This window comes from Eschrichtius robustus, chromosome 1, assembly GCF_028021215.1.
Source record: "Eschrichtius robustus isolate mEscRob2 chromosome 1, mEscRob2.pri, whole genome shotgun sequence".
Classification (NCBI taxonomy): domain Eukaryota; kingdom Metazoa; phylum Chordata; class Mammalia; order Artiodactyla; family Eschrichtiidae; genus Eschrichtius; species Eschrichtius robustus.
In genome coordinates this window covers 155253713-155272544 of record NC_090824.1, presented here as the reverse complement: position 1 = coordinate 155272544, position 18832 = coordinate 155253713, and the positions used below count along the sequence as shown (strand labels likewise).

General features: G+C 38.2%; 1 protein-coding gene across 7 annotated transcripts in view; it reads left to right on the top strand.

Moving 5' to 3' along the window:
* MCTP2 (multiple C2 and transmembrane domain containing 2) overlaps positions 1-18832 on the top strand; it is a 189025-nt gene that overhangs the window by 99792 nt on the left and 70401 nt on the right. For all 7 annotated transcript variants that reach the window (XM_068537524.1, XM_068537521.1, XM_068537515.1 and 4 more), the window contains 3 exons: positions 4124-4225; positions 6387-6461; positions 8758-8877. In XM_068537524.1, coding sequence (XP_068393625.1) covers positions 4124-4225; positions 6387-6461; positions 8758-8877 — 297 coding nt within the window. The remainder of the gene's footprint in view (positions 1-4123; positions 4226-6386; positions 6462-8757; positions 8878-18832) is intronic.

Genomic DNA, 18832 nt, shown 5'->3' with positions numbered 1-18832 from the left:
ACAGGCGTGTTTCCAAGTGGGGATGTGAATAGAATCACTACCAAGTAAAGGATATTTACTTTTCTTCTTTCCTAGCCACATATCACATGTGAACATACGTGTCTGTTCACATCACATTTTGTTGGAGTCACCTTGCATGTGCATTAGTGGGGATCACATGCCGTATTGTTATGTCACATTATTTTCCCTTTTGCATGCAATGAAAAGCTTCTGATAGAATAACGCTTGTTTACCCCCAAATGTTCTCCATTTATTCACATGAAGGTCGAATTGGGGGCTGGGGAGGATCGATATGACTCTTCAGTTTGGATTTTGATGTTAAATGTGTATCTTTTCTCCTTAAAGCAACTGATGGTTTTATTCCTTCATATCGATTCTGATTAACTTTGCTGTTGAATCAGTTGATATCTTGTCACATCAAAACTTTACAGTAAAGCATAATAATGACAATTCTCTTTTTTTTTCTTGTTTTTTTTAAATAATGAGAATTCTTTAAAAAGAGTTCCAGCTGAGAAAAATATTTTTTCTCTGTCCCACATACTAACCTTTGTTATATGCCAATTTAAAAAGTTTTGTTTTCTAATATAGTTAATGTAGTATCTCTGTGACTCAAAAATTAGTTTTATCACCAAACGTTTTAAAAGTTCTTCATGTTTACCGTGCTTAAAGCTTGTGTAAGCAGATTTAAAATTCTTTTAGATAGAGAAAAATCGCATAGGTTAAAGATAATTTCAGGTCAGATTAAAATCCAGACCAGACTACCTTCTCTGTAACTTGCCCTCTGGCTCTGAAATCCTGAATTATTACTCAGAAACAGACTTCCTGTGCTCTTTCATTCACTGTCTAATGTAACTAAGAATTCATGGTTAGCATGATTAGCTTTCTGATATATTGTTTCTGAGAATAATGTAAAGGGACATGGAAATGCCCATTTCCCTAATTATGGAAGTTTAATTCCTAATTAAGTTAAATCTTTATAACTGTCCTGCAGAGATGCCTTCCCCAAATTATTGCCTGATATCTGTGCTCCTCACCTATGGAAAGGCAAGTAGGCAAAGGTGTGTGATAAGTCAATTTGAAGAGTTTTCTTGTAACACTAAAGTTAAGGACATTATCTATTATTTCATCCTTCTATTTGAGTGAAAGGAAATCCTCCCCGATGTCAGCCCAGGAAGACTCTCCAGTTGAACTTCGAGATTTCCTTTTGTCACAATTTGCCTTGGGTGATAGAGATCTCAGAATTAAACTTGTCTTAATTGAAGTCACTATCTCATACGTAAAGACAAAAGTATATATAGATTCTTTGCTCTAAGTTTTCTTTTAGCTGTGCTTTAGTTGTCCTATTTCATAGAGGTTTTAACATTATAAAATGCTAGAAATAATTTTAAGAGTTAAGTATAAATAATAAATATAGTTCTTGACTGGAAAAATATGTTTAGCTTTCATTTATTATATAAATACTGTCATGTAGGAGTTTGGCAAGTTGGGGTGTTACCGAACTTTTTATCCTGTATTCATGTGTTGGAAGTTCAATTATATAAACACCATGGAAAATGAAAATATTTAACAAATAGTTTCTTTGGTTACTATTTCAGTGTTTAATTATAACGCTAAATATTCAAATGCATTGATCTGTTCTTAACCCAAGCATATCCCAAATACAAAGTAGTGTATTTCCTGTATCTCTCAGTTTATCTTTTCCCAAAAGATATTCCTTATAGAGGACAGACTGAAAAAGTGGAATCAACCAAATGTTCATAAATAGGAGGATTCATAAATTGTGGTTTATTCAGCTTTTGAATTTTACATAGCAGTTTAAAGAAATGAGGCTGATCTATATACTAATACAGACACATTATCAAGTCATATTGATACATACAGAATGAAATTGCAAAATATGTACAGTTTGAAACAAAAAATGTAAAATACTTTCTTCAAGGATATATTTATGAATATAAATTCTCAATAAAAATTTAGAAAGGATACATGCCAAATTCCTATCTAATTTCCTTCTCAGGGAAAGAATTGTGGTATTTATGGACATTCAAAGGGACTTTTTTATTTCCTGTAATTTTTCAATCTTTTCACAAATTTTTAAACTTATAATTTATATATTTTAAAATAATATATGAAAGTGCCAAATATGAGTAGCCTTAATTATTTCTCTAGCTTTAAAAACTGCTTTAATGTCCTAGGTGGATTCTGTGCTTTGCTGACACAATTCTAGGACATTGAGAAAGAGGAAACGATCATTTACCCAAAAAAACAAAAAAAACTTCTTTGACTATAAAATATTTCTTTTTATACTGATACCTCTTGTTCCTCTGTTGCCCTTCCTAACCCTTAAGAAATCATGGAAATTTTAAGATAACAGTACAATGATTATGGGTTGAGGCAAAACTAAACTGGACCAAAGTCAGCTTGGCAAATTGTCATGCTGTTTTTGTATTTATTTCTTTCAACTTTAACACCCACAATTTATTAAGTGAGACAGTGGATAAAAGAGGAAGCTCAGAATCCTGTTTGGATACCGTTTAGGAAGGAAGCCAGGTCTTTATGGGGTACCCCCTTCCTCTTAGCCACTGGCCAGGAAAACCATCTTTCTGTTTAAAACCTATTCAATTTGAGAGAGGTGGGGTGACTTTGGGAAGGAAGGTGACCTCTCCCTTGTAAAGTGGAATGGCTCTGTTTCCCCCCATGACTTATTCAACTCATTTCCACCACTGTTTATAAGAACACTTGTGCTGAATGCTTGTAGTGACAGCAATAGTCATTTAAAATATGGCTCAGATTTCATGCCCTCAAATTTCCTATGTTATTTCAGATGTTTGATCATTACAATCCCAAATGGAGCTTTTGGTCAGCTCAAGTTTTGCTCTGCCCTGTTGGAGTTAAGAGATATGCTTCGAATAAGCCAGAAGTTTAAAAATGCAGATACTACCACTGTGTATAATATAAGCATTGCTGCTATCAAATCTGAAAAGAAAATGCCTTAATGGGAGCCAAGTCATTTCCAAAATGACACAGGGGATTTTTTTCTTAGACGCCTCACACACTGGGGGTCCACAGGTAGATTGGTATGTGGAATTGATGTGACATGCTTGGCTGAGAGATGCTATCAGAAGAACTTGTTTATTTTGTAGGTTTATCAGCACATTGTTCTTTTGAAATGTTTTTGGATTTTGACCTCAACTCTAGCTATGCTGATTTATTTAATTTGCATTGTACGTTGGCTGTGAAACACTGGTCAGTTTTAGAAAACTGGTTCCTTTATTCATTTCTTTAAAATATTTCATAGTATTTGTATAAAATAATATTTTTCTAAAATAACATTTTATAAAATAATATTTTATAAGGCAATATTTTTATAAAATATTGTATAAAATATTTTATAATATTTTCATAAAATAAAATACTATATTATAAATAAATAAAAGATCTTATTTTATAACCTTTTTATTTTGGAATAATTCTAGGTTTACAGAAAAGTTGCAAAGTGATACAGAGTTCCCATCTATCCTCACCTAGTTTCCTCTAATGTTAACATCTTACATTGCCATGATGCATTTATCAAAACTAAGGAAAAAACTGACATTGTACATTGCTATTAACTAAACTCTGGTCTTTATTTGGATTTCACCAGTTTTTCCACTAATGTCCTTTTTCTGTTCCAGGATCCAACCAAGGGTACCACATTGCATTTTATCATCTAATCTTAGTCTTCTGACTGTGGCAGTTTCCAAGTTTTTCCTTTTTCCCATGACCTTGGCAATCTTGAGTAGTACTTGCCAGAAATTTTGTAGAATATTCATCATTTTTTAACAACTAAAAATATTCAACCTCTGGGATTTTTGAATGAAAGCCCTGGTAGGCTTAGTAATCATTTGTACCACTAATTTTCCTTTCGTATATCAGTTTCAGCCTGGTGATTGTTACTTTATCTTCTTATCAGTTATAGCAGCACTCTAGAATTAAAAGTTGATTTATGATTTAATATTTACATAGTTTTAATATTTGCTTAATATTGGCTTCATCTGTGTATGCGTTCTGCATTTTCAATTTTGTCAGCTCATTCAGTTTAAATCCCATAGAAAGTCTGTATTTTATCTATTGTTTATGACAGATTCGAGATGGACAGACAAACTGTTACGTGTTGAAGAATAAAGATTTAGAACAAGCTTTTAAAGGAGTTATTTACTTGGAGATGGACCTCATATATAATCCGGTAGGTCTAACTGGACAGATCTCCCAGCTTCTCTCTATGGAAAGTAAAAGATGACCAGCCTGGAGAGTTTCAAATCAATGTAAAATGTTTCAGAATTTTTGCAGCTACAAAGAAAATAGTGTTTTAAAACTGAGGCAAGAAAAATCAGTGCTGGACAGTCTGGTATTAATCCTGTTGGGCCAGTAGAATTGATGGTGTGTAATTCTCAATATATGTCAAGGGAAAAAAAAAAATAAGAGGAAAATTAGGTTCTTAGCTTTATTACCTTTAATCTTCTTCCAAGGCAACAGTTGGCTGTTGGACAGAGATATCTTCAAGCCTCTGACATGTTATTTAATTATTACAGTAGATGTTCTACTATCCAACACTATCAAGACAGGTAGTTACTCAATTGAAAACTACAGTTAAAGGAGGATTTTTTTTTAATGTATCTTAAACTTTTAGTTTAATATAAATAAAATATGTAAATATACATTCACTTGCCAATTTTTAGGTGCGGGCCTAAAACCTTTTTTTAAGTAGCATGGACATATTATTTTTAGTTCTACAGCATATTCCTTGAATAAATACACCCATAACATCTATGATTTCTAATTTCAGTTTCTTGAAAGTAGAGATATTCTTTAAAGACACTCACAGAACAATCTGAATGTGGAATTCCTCCAGATTATTTTTCCATAAAATCATCACCTCAATAGCAGTATCTTTTTAGTAACTGACTTTTCTCAAGGCTTTCTAGAGCAACATCGATTTCAAGTCTTTTGATCTGTATTTCAATAATTTATATAATAATTAATTAAATATAGAATTATAGTAACGGGTAAAATTGGCATAAATAGGTTTACAAATTAGCACAGTTGGTTCCAGATGGGAATACTATTGGACTGTCAGGAGCAGAAATCCCTAGGCGTGCACGGACATGGCTTACTTAGCTGTGAGCTTTCCTTGCCATGGTATCAGCAGTAGGTTCTAGAAAGGGAAGGGAGAGCACAGGTTAATCCAGTTAGTGGGGTAAATGAATGTAGCATAATGGTGCTTTTACAATAATTAGAAGAATGGCTGCCATTTATTGGCCATCTACGATGTGCCAGGCTCTGATATTATTTCATTTCATCCCCACAATAAGCCTGGTCCCTAGCTATCATGAATGCCATCTTATGATGCGCAAATGGAATTAAACAGGGGAGCTGATTTGCTGATAAATGAGTGAGTTGGGATCCAAATCCAGATCTTTCTGACTCTTCAATTATCCCGATGCTACATTGCTGATTGTTTACTATCTTTAAGAGATTATTCATAAAATCAATGGCAGGGAAGTTTTATATTTATTCCTGGAAATGTTAGAACTCTGGGCACAGCCTCCAATATGGGGTCTGTTGTTACTTCCTCTTTTTCCCCATCTCTTAACCTTTCCCTTCAAGGAGATCGTATGTGTGTGTTGCACACAGATCACCCTTCATCTCCTCTTTTCTTCTGACAAGTACTTGTATATAGACTATGCACACAGGTAAAACTTGAGTTTTAGGGGGAAAAACAGCCTTAAATGAAAAACTGTTAAGTAATGTTCTAGTTGTCCATCTGATGTAGAGGAGAAGGACTTGAATTTTGTTCTTTGAGGTTTTCCTCAGTTTAGTGATTTGGATAAGCCATGAAATCTCTCTGACCCTCAGTTTATTCCCTAAAAGCTGGGCTAAAATGACTCATTTACTTATTTTTCTGGATCACTGAGAGGAAATGAGATTCTCTATGGAAAAGATGTTTTTATAAGCCGGAAACTGATTTTCACACGCAAGGTATTACTGGCAAAGAGTAGTTCAAAACTTTGATGTGAAAGGAAGTTTTACTTTTTTTAGAGACTTTGGTTTGAGGACTTCATGAGCCCAATCTCTGCAGTGGTTTAAAGTATCTCTTTGATTTGCAACGTGGAAACAACACTCTGGAATCTCCAGTCTGACCTACCCGAGTGATGCTCATGAAATGACACTCCGGAGACCCATGCAGAGCTCCGGGTACCCACCATGTCTCTGCCCACCCCCCAACCCCCTAACCCCGCGCCCTTAGGGTCAGAAGGTATTGGTTTCCAGAGCTTCTCAGTCATTAGAAAAAGAAGAGAGTGAAGTCCATCTCAATGCTGCCCCTTTTAACACTGGTGTCTTTCTAGATCAAAGCAAGTATTCGGACCTTTACTCCCAGAGAAAAGCGCTTTGCTGAAGATAGCCGCAAGCTGTCCAAAAAGGTAGGTCAGTGCAGTAAACTGGCTTGTTGGTACAGTCAGCACCCAGCACCCGGAGTACTTACTCGTCATGACTTGGTTGCATCTCGCCCTCCTTCTCTGTTTTCCTCTCTCCCTCCTCCCTCTCCCCGCTTCTCTCCCCATCTCTCCACTCCTTCCTCCATCTCCCCTTCTCTCCCTAGACAAGGACTTCAGCTGGGCTCAGTAAGAAGGCAAAGACTCAGAACACATCTGTTGCATGCTGCAGAGGGTGTCAGGCCTCCATTCATCCCCTGAACCATTTTGTAAACAAAAGTTCTGAGCGTCAAGCCATAAACCTTCTCTTGAATTTACTTGCCCCTCGTACCCTCCTTGAATCACAGCCACTTTACTCTCCATCTTTCAACATTTCAGGGAGGCATTCTGCCAGCGGAGTCCATCGTGGAATTAACCCAGTTGATCTTTCGAGATGTGCAGCCTCAGATTCACCGATAGCTGCTCCTACCACTTTTTTTTGCCTAAATTTGGATTGTGTTGGCATTTTACCTCCTATTGAGTTAACTTTCACTCCCTCTGCCTGTTGCCCTTAATTCCTCTCTCATCAGTTCAACAAAAAGTGAAGATCAGGGCCAAGTAGAGGAAGTTTCACATTTTTTTTTTTTTTTAACATGACCTTTGCAGTTCTTTTCAGAACCCCTCCCTGTCCTATTCAGACACAGTTCAGGATTTCACTCTGTACTTACGGCCCCTCTTCAGTTGTGTAGCAAAGAACAAAGTGTCCCCTTTTTAAAGTGTTTATTACTTCCACCACTTCCTGTGGGGTGAGCAGCTGTGGATTACATAAAGCAAGTTAAATATAAAGGCATCTTATCATCCTTTGGTTTCCCATGAACTTCTGGACACGCTCGGGAAAGGCCTTAACCCTCTTCAGAAGGGAGCATCCAGATGTTTTGTTTTGGTCTGCCGTAACATTGAGTGTAATATTTATTTTGTGTAATCTGAGTAAATGGCTTTATTATTGTTGTTATTATTGCCTTTTGCTCTGTTTACTTGAAAGTTAAAACCTGAGTTGAGGTAGGTGGCATAGCTGCTTTGTAAACAAATTGAAATGAATCTACCTACAACTGGGAGAAAAGACATTTCCTTTGCCAAACAGGACCTCCGCGTTGGGTGGCTTTGGGCTCTGAGAGCACTGGGGGGTTTTGGGGCTGAGACTCTGGGGTATGTTAGGTTTCTCCCCAAGTTCCTCTCACCACTACGCGTCCCCAGATTTTTATAAAGTTGAAACTTGTGCTCATGACACAAATACTTAAAATCACTTAGTATGTGCCAGGCACTCTTCTAAGCCCTTTAATTCTCTCCACAACCTACAAGGTTAGCACTCCTATCAACCCCATTGAGTAAGAGAGAGGTTAAGAAACTGGCCCAAGGTCACACAGCAAAGAGGTAAGAGAGCTGGATTTCCTTTCCAGAACTTTACTTTCCTATAGAATAGACTTTTCCTTTTGGACTAGATAAGCTAGATTACATGTACATTTCTACTGTAAATCTACCCATTTCCTTCCAAACTAAACAACATAGACCCTCATTCCATTCTGTCTGTCTCTTTCAAACACACACACACATATCACATGCCTGACTGCTGTTTTTTTTTTTTTTGGCTGCGTTGGGGCTTTGTTGCTGTGTGCGGGCTTTCTCTAGTCGAGGCGAGCGGGGGCTACTCCTTGTTGCGGTGCGCGGGCTTCTCACTGGCGGCTTCTCTTGTCGCGGAGCACAGGCTCTAGGTGTGCGGGCTTCAGTAGTTGCAGCACGTGGGCTCAGTAGTTGTGGCATGTGGGCTCTGGGACGCTCAGGCTTTAGTAGTTGTGGCACGTGGGCTCAGTAGTTGTGGCTCGCAGACCCTAGAGCACAGGCTCAGTAGTTGTGGTGCACGGGCTTAGTTGCTCCACGGCATGGGGGATCTTCCCAGACCAGGGATCGAACCCATGTTCCCTGCATTGGCAGGAGGATTCTTAACCACTGCGCCATCAGGGAAGTCCCCTGACTGCTGTATTTTTTACCAGCTCAGTTTTGTGCTGAACATTATTGAAACAGCCTATTCTCCTTCAAAGGAGCTATAAAATGCATTGGATTTTCTTTTCCTCCCAGGATGATCATAGTTTAAAAATGAACTTTAGAAAAAGTATTAGGACTCTTCATTTTTGCTGTTTTATTCATTGGCAGTTATACAGAATCTAATTTAAATGACCAAGTTGTCTGATCTAAAGAGGATATTTGGAATGTTTAAACCTAGTTCCCTGTTTTCCATTTTTTTAATCAGATCTTATCAAGAGATGTAGACCGAGTGAAAAGACTCAGCATGACAGTCTGGAATACAATACAGTTCCTTAAAAGCTGCTTCCAATGGGAATCCACATTGAGAAGTACAGTAGCATTCGTGGTAAGCTTCCTTTTTTATGTTCAGCTTATTTGCTTCTGAGTCCCAAGTCCGAATGCAGTTGGGTTTTATTTTACTTACGTGAAGCAGAATGAGGTACATTCGATATAGGTGAAGTTTACACTGGGAAGGAAACTTTAAAGAAAAGGATAGCCATTCATCTTTCTAAAATATATTATGACATAGGAGATTAATGTAGGAGGTGTCTTTCCAAGACCATACTTGTCAGATTTACCCTTGGAAATCCCTTAAATTACCCAAATCATACTTATATACTATCTCTTGATAAGGTAAAGAGAGCCAGTGTTCTATGCATTTTTAAATGTTTCTGTGGTGCTTATGATAAACCATTTGTATAGTCCCCACAATGTGTTTGTCTCCTTCTGTATCCATGAGGCCCAGTGTTTTCTGAAAAATGGCAGTTGAAAAATCACATGACTAAATGAAGACTAAATTGCTCTAATTTATGTTTTAAGTAAATCATTGGCAAACTTTGGTATAAAAAACATGTATTCAGATCAAACCTCTTGAGACGTAACTGATTACTACACATTACACGTTGACCCAACACCACAAAGGAGAACCACTGTCTGTGAAATACATTCTTATAATAATAGTTGGCCTTTCCTTATGCGCATAATAAAATCATGGAATCTCAGAACTTCATGAGATCTTAAAACCACCTAGGTCAACCACTGAGAGTCCAAGGATCTTGTAAGGACTTGAAAGTGAGCATAATGTCCTCACTTTACATCTGTGGGCATCCTCCCTCATCTGTAAAGGCACTTGTCATTGATCAGATTGGTAGCGTCAGGCATGGGAGGAGAAACCAATTTGCTCGACTGCTAATCTTGTGCCTTCTGTATTAGGCCATTAACTCCTGCACTGTGCAAAGATCACAGTAGGACCTCATATGATGTGTGAGTGGTTGAGTCATGATTACGGCTCTTTTGTCTCCTGTTTTCTATCATCCATGCTCTCTCTTACCCACCAGGCTTATCCACATTAAAAAAAAAAAAAAAAAAAAATCAGTCCCAGAGGTCAGTGGGTTCGAGGTCACTCCCACCTTTATTATGCAAGCTGTATACTGGCTCCATAAGAGGCTTTTTCTTAGCCATTTTAGCACATTGTTTTATCTTTAGTTAATGTTAGTTTTTCATTGGTTCAGGAGGTAGAAGGCCTATGATGGCTGCAGCCTTGGCCTTTAATATACTTTTTCTTTGTTTTAAAGTTGCTAGAACAATTGGGCTTGATAACAGCATTAAGAAGGATTTTATTAATCCCTATCTGCCTTTGACTTGGCATTGATTCATCCACTTCCCTTTCTCACATTCTCCTCAGCTGGGGGCTTTGTGTGTTGGGTTCCTCTTCAGCCTCCCTGCCTCTGTTTCCCACCTGAATCCTCTCTACAAACTTCCCAGGGAATGTTCTGTGTGATTCTGGGCAAAAGAGGCGAGTCAACATGATTGGTGGCTTCTTCCAGTCAGCACCCCGGCCAGTCCCTTGGAGGAAGAGGGATTTCCTCTTTCTTGAGCTTAGTTTCTGGCACTGAGATTTTTAGAAAAACAGAGATCTGTTGCACTGGATTATGTAGGGGGATGACAGAAATGATTAATGGGCTGTCAGCCTGATCTGAAGAAAGATTACAACAAATGAATAGAAATAAGTTGTTTCATAGAGGGGGCTTCTAAACGGGAAGGGAGCCTTGGCATTGGGGCCACTTCTGCATGGCCTGGGACCTGAGTGGACCCTCCTTGCTGACACCACACCGCACAGCCCTCTGCCAGGCTGGCTGCCAGAGGCAGGCCAGCACATCCTCCTTTAAAATCCCTAAGGCCCAAGGAACGAAAGATAGAGGAGTGCTCTTCTTGCTGGTTTGCCAAAATGTGATTTTGCAAGGGTACCCGAGTTTATGAGACGGTGGGAGGCCCCACTGCAGGTGTGGATGGGGGACATTTTCCATTGGACATCATTGGAAAATGCAGAGTCAATTACGAGTGATATGTGCACCCGTTCTCTCTCTCTCTAGGTTGTCCTGAAAGTACTGAAATAAAGACAGCTTCACTCAGATACACTTAGTTTTCTGTTTTCATTTGAAACTCTACTTTTGAATGTTTATCTCACATTTACTTTGACCAGCCATGGTGGATCTCAGAGATACTGCAGATGTAGAGACGTAGGTACCTCCCCTCCCTAAGCTGATGATGTGTAATTTCATTAGAGAATGTTTTTGTTGCTACCATCATGATGGTCACTCCAAAACTATTTCTGCTCTTAAAGCGAGAACATATAAAGAAAGTACATTATTAGGATAAAATAAAAAATGCATTGTAGCCTCCCTTATTTTCTTTAATAAGATCATGGGTAGCCAAGCCTTCATATTTTTCAGAAAACATTTTGCTTTCATGGCTCTTGCTTACAGACTTAACACTAGCTGCTTGTGGAGTGCTGATGGGTGATTCCAGGCCTGTGGGCTGCCACTGGCTGTGTCCCTGACTCTGTAGGACTCTGTTCAGGGTTGTCTTTCTGCACAATGTTGGATCCTCAGGTGACCTGGGCCAGAGAGGGAGGTATGGCGAGACTGTGATACTGAAGCCTGGCTTCGCTCCCTCACTCCACTACTGAGAACACCGTGTTTGTCTTTGGTGGTACAGTACACACTGATGTTCTCCTATGATCTGCTGAGGACAGAATGCTGCTCCTGGTCTTTATTCATCCATGTGGTACTTTGTTCATGCTTTGTCCACTTGCCTTGGCATTACAGGGGCAGAGTAATTTCGTGCTGGTCTGAAGCAAGGTCTTAAGCCAAGAATTTATTAAACAGTAGGACTGCATGTGAAGGCCTTTCTCTATTAGAAATTAGGATAAGTGCTCTTTGAGGGTTCACTGCACAGGTGTGAAAAGAACCGTCTTGGCTAAACCCGTCTCCATTGGGGCTTTTCCTTCCCCTAGAGGTACAGCACCACAAGCTAAGGGCAGAAACATAGGAATTTTTCACTTCTGTTTTGTCAGGTAACATGAAATTGCCTTACTAACATCATGTTCATGTTTCTATTTTCAGTTGATACAAAGCAGGAATGTTATAGGATCATGTTTAGTATATTCTGGTTGTTAATCTTAAGACTTTATGAAAGCAAGCCATACATTTTCTAAGGGATCCTGTGGATGGATGTATGAATATATCGTATCTTGTTGAAAGCAGGAGTTAAAGGAAAGCAACCTGTTAAGATCTAGGTCCTGTGGTGTCCAGTCAGAAGTGGATGAACAAACATGAGAAAACTTATCTTGTTAGACTGTCTAAGCATTAACCTCCCCCACTAGGGGATTAATCCCCTCTCCACTTAACGTGGGTGGTTGTTCTCCCAATACTAAGAGAAGAAAGTTATCTTCAATTTCCTGACACCTGCCACGTGACTGTTGCTGTATACTGTTTAATTCATTGTTATTGTAAGAAATTAAAAGTGGACTATCTTTCTTTAATTTTTATTGAAGTATAGTTGATTTACAATGTTGTATTAGTTTCAGGTGTACAACAAAGTGATTCAGTTATACATATATATATATGTCTATTCTTTTTCAGATTCTTTTCTATTATAGGTTATTACAAGGTATTGAATATAGTTCCCTGTGCTATACAGTAGGTCACTGAATGTGGACTTTTTTAGAGCGGTCAGATTCCAAATCATACTTCTATAGGCTTCATTTTTTGTTAGGATAATTACGGGACACCGTGCTCATTACCTCTTTTTTTTTTTAACATCTTTATTGGAGTATAATTGCTTTACATGGTGTGTTAGTTTCTGCTGTATAACAAAGTGAATCAGCTATACATATACATATATCCCCATATCTCTTCCCTCTTGCGTCTCCCTCCCATCCAGCCTCCCTATCCCACCCCTCTAGGTGGTCACAAAGCACCGAGCTGATCTCCCTGTGCTATGCGGCTGCTTCCCACTAGCTATCTATTTTACATTTGGTAGTGTATATATGTCCGTGCCACTCTCTCACTTCGTCCCAGCTTACCCTTCCCCCTCCCCGTGTCATTACCTCTTTTGAGTCTTTCTCCTTCCTCTAAGTTTTCTAGATTTTTTTTTAATGTGTTTTCTGAGCTTTACTTGCTTTAAGCTAAAGATAATTGTTTTTCACTCAAAAGTTCACATTCTCAGTTTTTCCAATTGAAAGATAAATTAATATAAGACGTCAGCTTATGGACAGAGGCCTATAACTAAAACATCATGCCTAGAAGAAGCACATCTGTATATTTCCCTATGAATGGATTTGTAAATATATATGGTATTTTGTATACATGCCCATGGTCATTCCCAGTCACAGGCTTTGAACTCTAGGGATAATTAATGGCTTGTGTTGTTTCAGTGATTACTATGTGTCAGGTACTGTCCTAAAGCATGTTACAAGTGTTAATTCATTTAGTTCTCATAACAACCTGCTGATGTAGATGCCAGTATCAGTATTTCCTTCTTTTTACAGATAAGAAAAATAAGCCCATAGAAGTTAAATAATGGTTAAATAAAGTGTCAGAGCTCATATGCTTTTAAGAGACAGAGCTGAGATTTAAACCCAGACCATCAGGATTTAGAGTCCATGCATGTAAACATTGGGCTACACTGCCTGTCATTGATGCCCAGGATGCAGTGATCACGATCCTTGTATTTAGATCGATATAATGGCTCTAGGGACAACCATATGAGTCATTTCAGATATGTATAATATCTAGATGTTATAAATGGAAGTTAAGCCTATTCCAAGATTCTTTGGGAGAAAGAAATCCTTATTATACGGGTAAGAATAATTCTCATACATAGTCATTATATTCACAAGAGATGGAGTAAAATTAAAGAAGTGAAAGGTAGAAATGTCTCTGGCATCTTTGGGGAACAGCCCAGACCGTGGGAATCACATGCTTATGACCTCCGTGGAATTCAGCTTGATGGTCTGGAAAACCTCAGTGCTTGGTTCTAGGCTAAGCCCCAAATTGAGGTCTGAGTTATCTTTTCCCGCTTTTGGAGGAAGCTCTTAGATGATGTAGAAGGGCTTTCAAGGGGAGAGTGAAGAGTGAAAACAACTGACGGAAGGAGCCATGGAAGGAATCTGTAGTTTTCAGATCTTCTTCAAGAATTCCAAGTTGTTCAGAATACGGGCTAGTAGTAGAGATGAGTAACTATCTACTTTAGTAAATTACTACAAAATATCTTAAAACAGTGACTTTCAGAGAAATTGGCTCATATTTCTACTGTGGGAAGGGTGGTGTATTGTACAATATATTCCCATGTCTAGTGCAAATACATTATGCGATGATAGTTAAGAGGAATTGAGTTTGTTTTCAAAAGATAATTTTGCATTGTGGTATTTGTATTGTAGAAGCAATCATCTGTATGAGTTTTTTTGATTTGTTTTTCTCTCGGGTAATTGTACTTTATATACAAGCCCCAAATGTCGTCTATAAAAAGACCTAAGGTTATATTATGGCATAAGTGCATTAATTTTTTCATATGACAGAAAACATTTACTTGACAGTTGGCATCATCAGAAAATTATTTGAAATAGCAAAGGTCTCCCAATGCTGTAAAAAAGGATTGCATTTACGTAGTTTGGTTTTCCACCACTCTTTCAGTCCCTCGCCTCTTGCGTTGAGGGAGAGGAGTCTATGGGGGCATTGATGGATTCCTTATTTATTAAAATTTTACTTGGACCTTTGATGTTAAAAAGCAATCTAAGTCTACCATATATCAATGGGTATTTTCATAAAGCTATGCTTTTAACATCTGTGACTTTTTTTCCTGCATTTTTTGATTGTAAGAAAATGAAGAATTAATTCTTCAGAGTTGACAGGGCCTGCAATATGATACATAATTTAAAGCATCAATCAACTGTCCCGCTCCCCAATAAGGTTAAAATACAATTCTCCACTTTCTTAGTGATAGCCCCTATTTAACATATATAGAATTCTTAGCTTTTAGAGATCCTAGAATTTTGAGAAGTGTGAAATGATTTCACATTGAACTTAAAAACAATAACAACTGTAACAGAACGAACCCTTCCATCACACACATGTGTGCGTACACGCACTCACACACAAAACACTGAGAAGCAGAGGGCATTTGGGAAGCAAAAAGTTTCGCTGCTGAAAGTTTTCTGAGAACGATTTGATAAAAATTTCATGAGACCTTGCGGAGTGTCCCTGTTTATAATCCCTTCTGTGGCCCACAGGACATTCAGATTGAACTTACTTTGGTACAAATGACAATTACACTGGACGTTTTGTTTTCAGATTGGACGATTAAAATAGTGCTGGTCAGTTGTCTTTTTGATGCTTTAGATATTTATGTGTTAACTGGGTCTAAAAGATTTTTTTTTTTTTTAATTCTATCACCAGTTTATTCACAACTAGATGCACTGCATTTGATTCAACTTTTGGTGGCTGTTTCCACACCCACCAGAAGTCACAGTCGGATGTGCACAGCAGGCATCACTGCCTGTTTGGTGGGTGTTTGTGCAGTTGCTGCTCAAAGATTAACAGTAAAACTGAAAAAAAATCCACAGTTACAATCACCATTTTGTCTGGAGAAAATTTTTTAGGCATCTTAAATGTTACGTATATATACTTACATGCAAAAATGTATAAATATATTACATTAAATGCTTAAAATATTTGCCAGTTTATTATTTGTTTTATTTAACATTTGTACGATGATTTCCCAAATCTTCCTTTTCGCAGAGGACTACCTAACATACTTTAAAAAATACTTTAAAGTTCTTTTTCAGTATTTTTTTCCATAAGAACAATCCATTATTGCACATTGCGATTATAATTTTTTACAACATAATTGCACCTTCTATTGACAACTTCTCAGGCATTAACTAATTATGCCATTTAATAAAATTACAGTAATTGCATTAAAAGATTATCTATTGAAAATTTAAAAGGACACTCTTAGCTATTTTAGTATATTTCATGTTTATATTTTCAACTTTATAATTGAATTGCATTTCCAGGCAGAATCCTAGCTATACTGAATGAAATCAGCTGGTACATCCCAATTTTGAATAGTAAGCATTAGATCTTCATTTTTTAAAATCCCAGAATAGCATATGTTGTCAGTCTTCACATGACCCAGATGGGTAATAAGTGAATGGTTCTGATAGGTCCAGGCCCTGTATGGGGACTCTCTGTCTCTACCTGCTGCCTTTCCTAAGCTTTCTATTGAGATATACTTGCAAGTACACATTTTTCTGCCTTCTGTGAATTTTCTGGTTAGGAGCCGTTGTCCTTTACAGATTCCAGAGAACTCAGTCTAGTTCACTCTGCTGTCCAGAGATACCCTACTGTTAATTTGAACTTGATCCTGAATTTAGGAACTTAAATCTTAGATGAAGAAAAGACTTCAGTGATCATGTCCCTCCTTGACCAAACCAGTGCTTCACTGCCTCCTTCAAGCTTTCCCCTCTTCCTTCCTCCCTCCTTCCCTCCCTTTCCACAATCATTGTTTGTCCAGTGTCTCATACACTGCTAGATATTGAGATACAGAGATGAAATGATCATAGTAAGTCATCTGACCATCTGTCTTCCTCCCCTCTTTTCTTCTCTTCCCCCCTTCATCTCTCCCTCTCTCTCCCTTCTCACCCTATCCACCAGCCTCCCAGCCTCTCCCCAGTATCCCTCTCCACCTCCTTTGCCTGCACCCTTTCTTTCTCTCCCCCAGCTTCCCTCCACTGTCCTCATCTTATATTTGAAACCAAAGCAGTAAATTTTTAATTAATAAAGCACACCGTAAGAAAAATTAAGTTTGCCCTTTGGAGAGCAAATTAAATAATAAGCATGGAACTATTTTAAACATATGAAGTGAGCTACAAATGTGAGTAGGAATTATTAGCTGATATAACTATTGGGAGGTTAGGGTGTTGCTCTCCTAACTCAGAGAAAAGCTTCGCTGAAGTGGGTACAGGTACACACACAAACACATACATACAGTTGCTGAAAGCTTCACTGAAGTGGGTACAGGTACACACACAAACACACACACACAGAGTTGCTGTTTAATTGCAAATGATGTGGAGGACCTGTTCGAGAATGGGGTAGAAATGCAAACAGTTGTATTCTGTGTCATACAATTAATGTACAAGAGTCAACTATCTCTAGATTAATGTGCATGGAACCACCAAATTCCAAATTATGTGATTCTACCTTTAAGGCTGTGATAGTACTTTTCATGTTTGACCTAATAAATTAAGTTCTTTATATCAAAATAGGAGGGATTTTATTTTAATATTTCAGGTTAATGTCATATGCTAAAAAAATCATTCAGTGTAACGTAGCCATATGATTGAAGGATTATGTTAAGACATTGTGAGCTACAGATTGAATGACAGAGACCCAGTCTTTTATCTGTGTGTACGTCCTTACCGCTTATGATGGTGCTGAGTACATTGCAGGCATCTAATCAATGCTTCTTAGAAGAATACTGGAACTCATGCAGACCATCTATTACCAGTTACTGTTTGTTTGTATTCCGACTACTCCTCTGACCATAGCAATCTGTGACCCCACCAGAGGGTAAAATTCAAAGACAACTGAATGACTTCATAATCTTTTCTGGTGTGCATTTTCCCAACTTTTTCTCGACCCTGCCCATGGTGGGGGGGGTGATGGTGCTAATTTGCAGCAAAATGTCCAAAAGACAGTCAGCAGTAGGAGAACTTGGAGGAGGGGAGTTGGCAAATCTCTAACCCAGATCAACAGACCCTGAATCTGGAGGGATTTTATTTTTGATTCTTACAGAGCTGAGTGCTTTCCCCCCCCCACATCTGTTGCTATTTATGACACCTGGATGTGCAAACATTTTGTCTGATGCAAAAATGGAAAAGAAGATTTAGAAATCAAAGAGAGAGGGTTGGAAGGGAGGAATAGAGTGCTGGTGTGTCTGAAAACAGTCAGAACCAATTTCCTGCTTCAGTTTTGATCTGTTGAAGAACCACGCTCAGCACTTACATTTCGGGCTAATTTGATATTGCCTTTTTGGTGGTCCGAGCTTTGTCATTTGTTTGGAAGCTGTCATCTTTATTAGTCTCTCTGGCTGATCTTTGGGGCTCCGCATCAGGTGGCGCGTGCTCTCCGTTGTCTGACTGGGCTTGGCAAGCCGCTGGCCCTTTTATTGCTGTGTGATGCGGGCATGCTTGCCGGGCAGCCTGTAATTAGACCCACCACAGATGACAGTTACAAGAGAGCCTGGTAATCATTCTAGCTGCCTGATCTGATGTTTATAGAGAGAAACCTTCTTTGTGGTCTGGTTAGGGTTTACTATACTGTATCTTACTTTTGCCATTTGATTTATAATTCAGGAAGTTGTGTTTTGCTACCTCTCCGCCGAGCTTGGAGTTGTGTCATTGGCTTTTGAAATAACAGCGCTAATTTGGAGGGGGTAGTTTTCATTGGACTGATACTGTAGCTCCCAATTTTATTAAAAAAGATAGGAAGACAGTTAAATCAAACAGCCAATTCATTATGTCATCATTTAAACGATGTTCCTGTACAGTGTTTACAGACTGTTTTAGTCTCCCTGGGATTTTCTTATAACCCAAATCTGTGTTTTTTGGCCCTTTAAAATGACTTTTCTATATCTGGCCTAACTTTAAAAATTTTTTTGTTTACACTCGTTGCCAGGGATACTTCACTTTGTCAGGGAAAAATAAAAAGAAAGAAATATACTTATTAGCTCAATTGGTGTTGAGACCTCCATGGCTACGATTTTAAGTCTGGAAAAGCATGGAGCTATAGAATGTTAAGTCAGAGGGTTATGTGCATTCATGGGGGAAGAAACTGAAGGCTTCGGGAAAGTGATTTTTCTCCTGGCCTGTTAGAACAGAAGATTTTCAGTCCTTATACCATTTTTACAGTGTGTGGCTTTTGTGGTCATAAATTTTGCAATTATGGTTTTAGTTT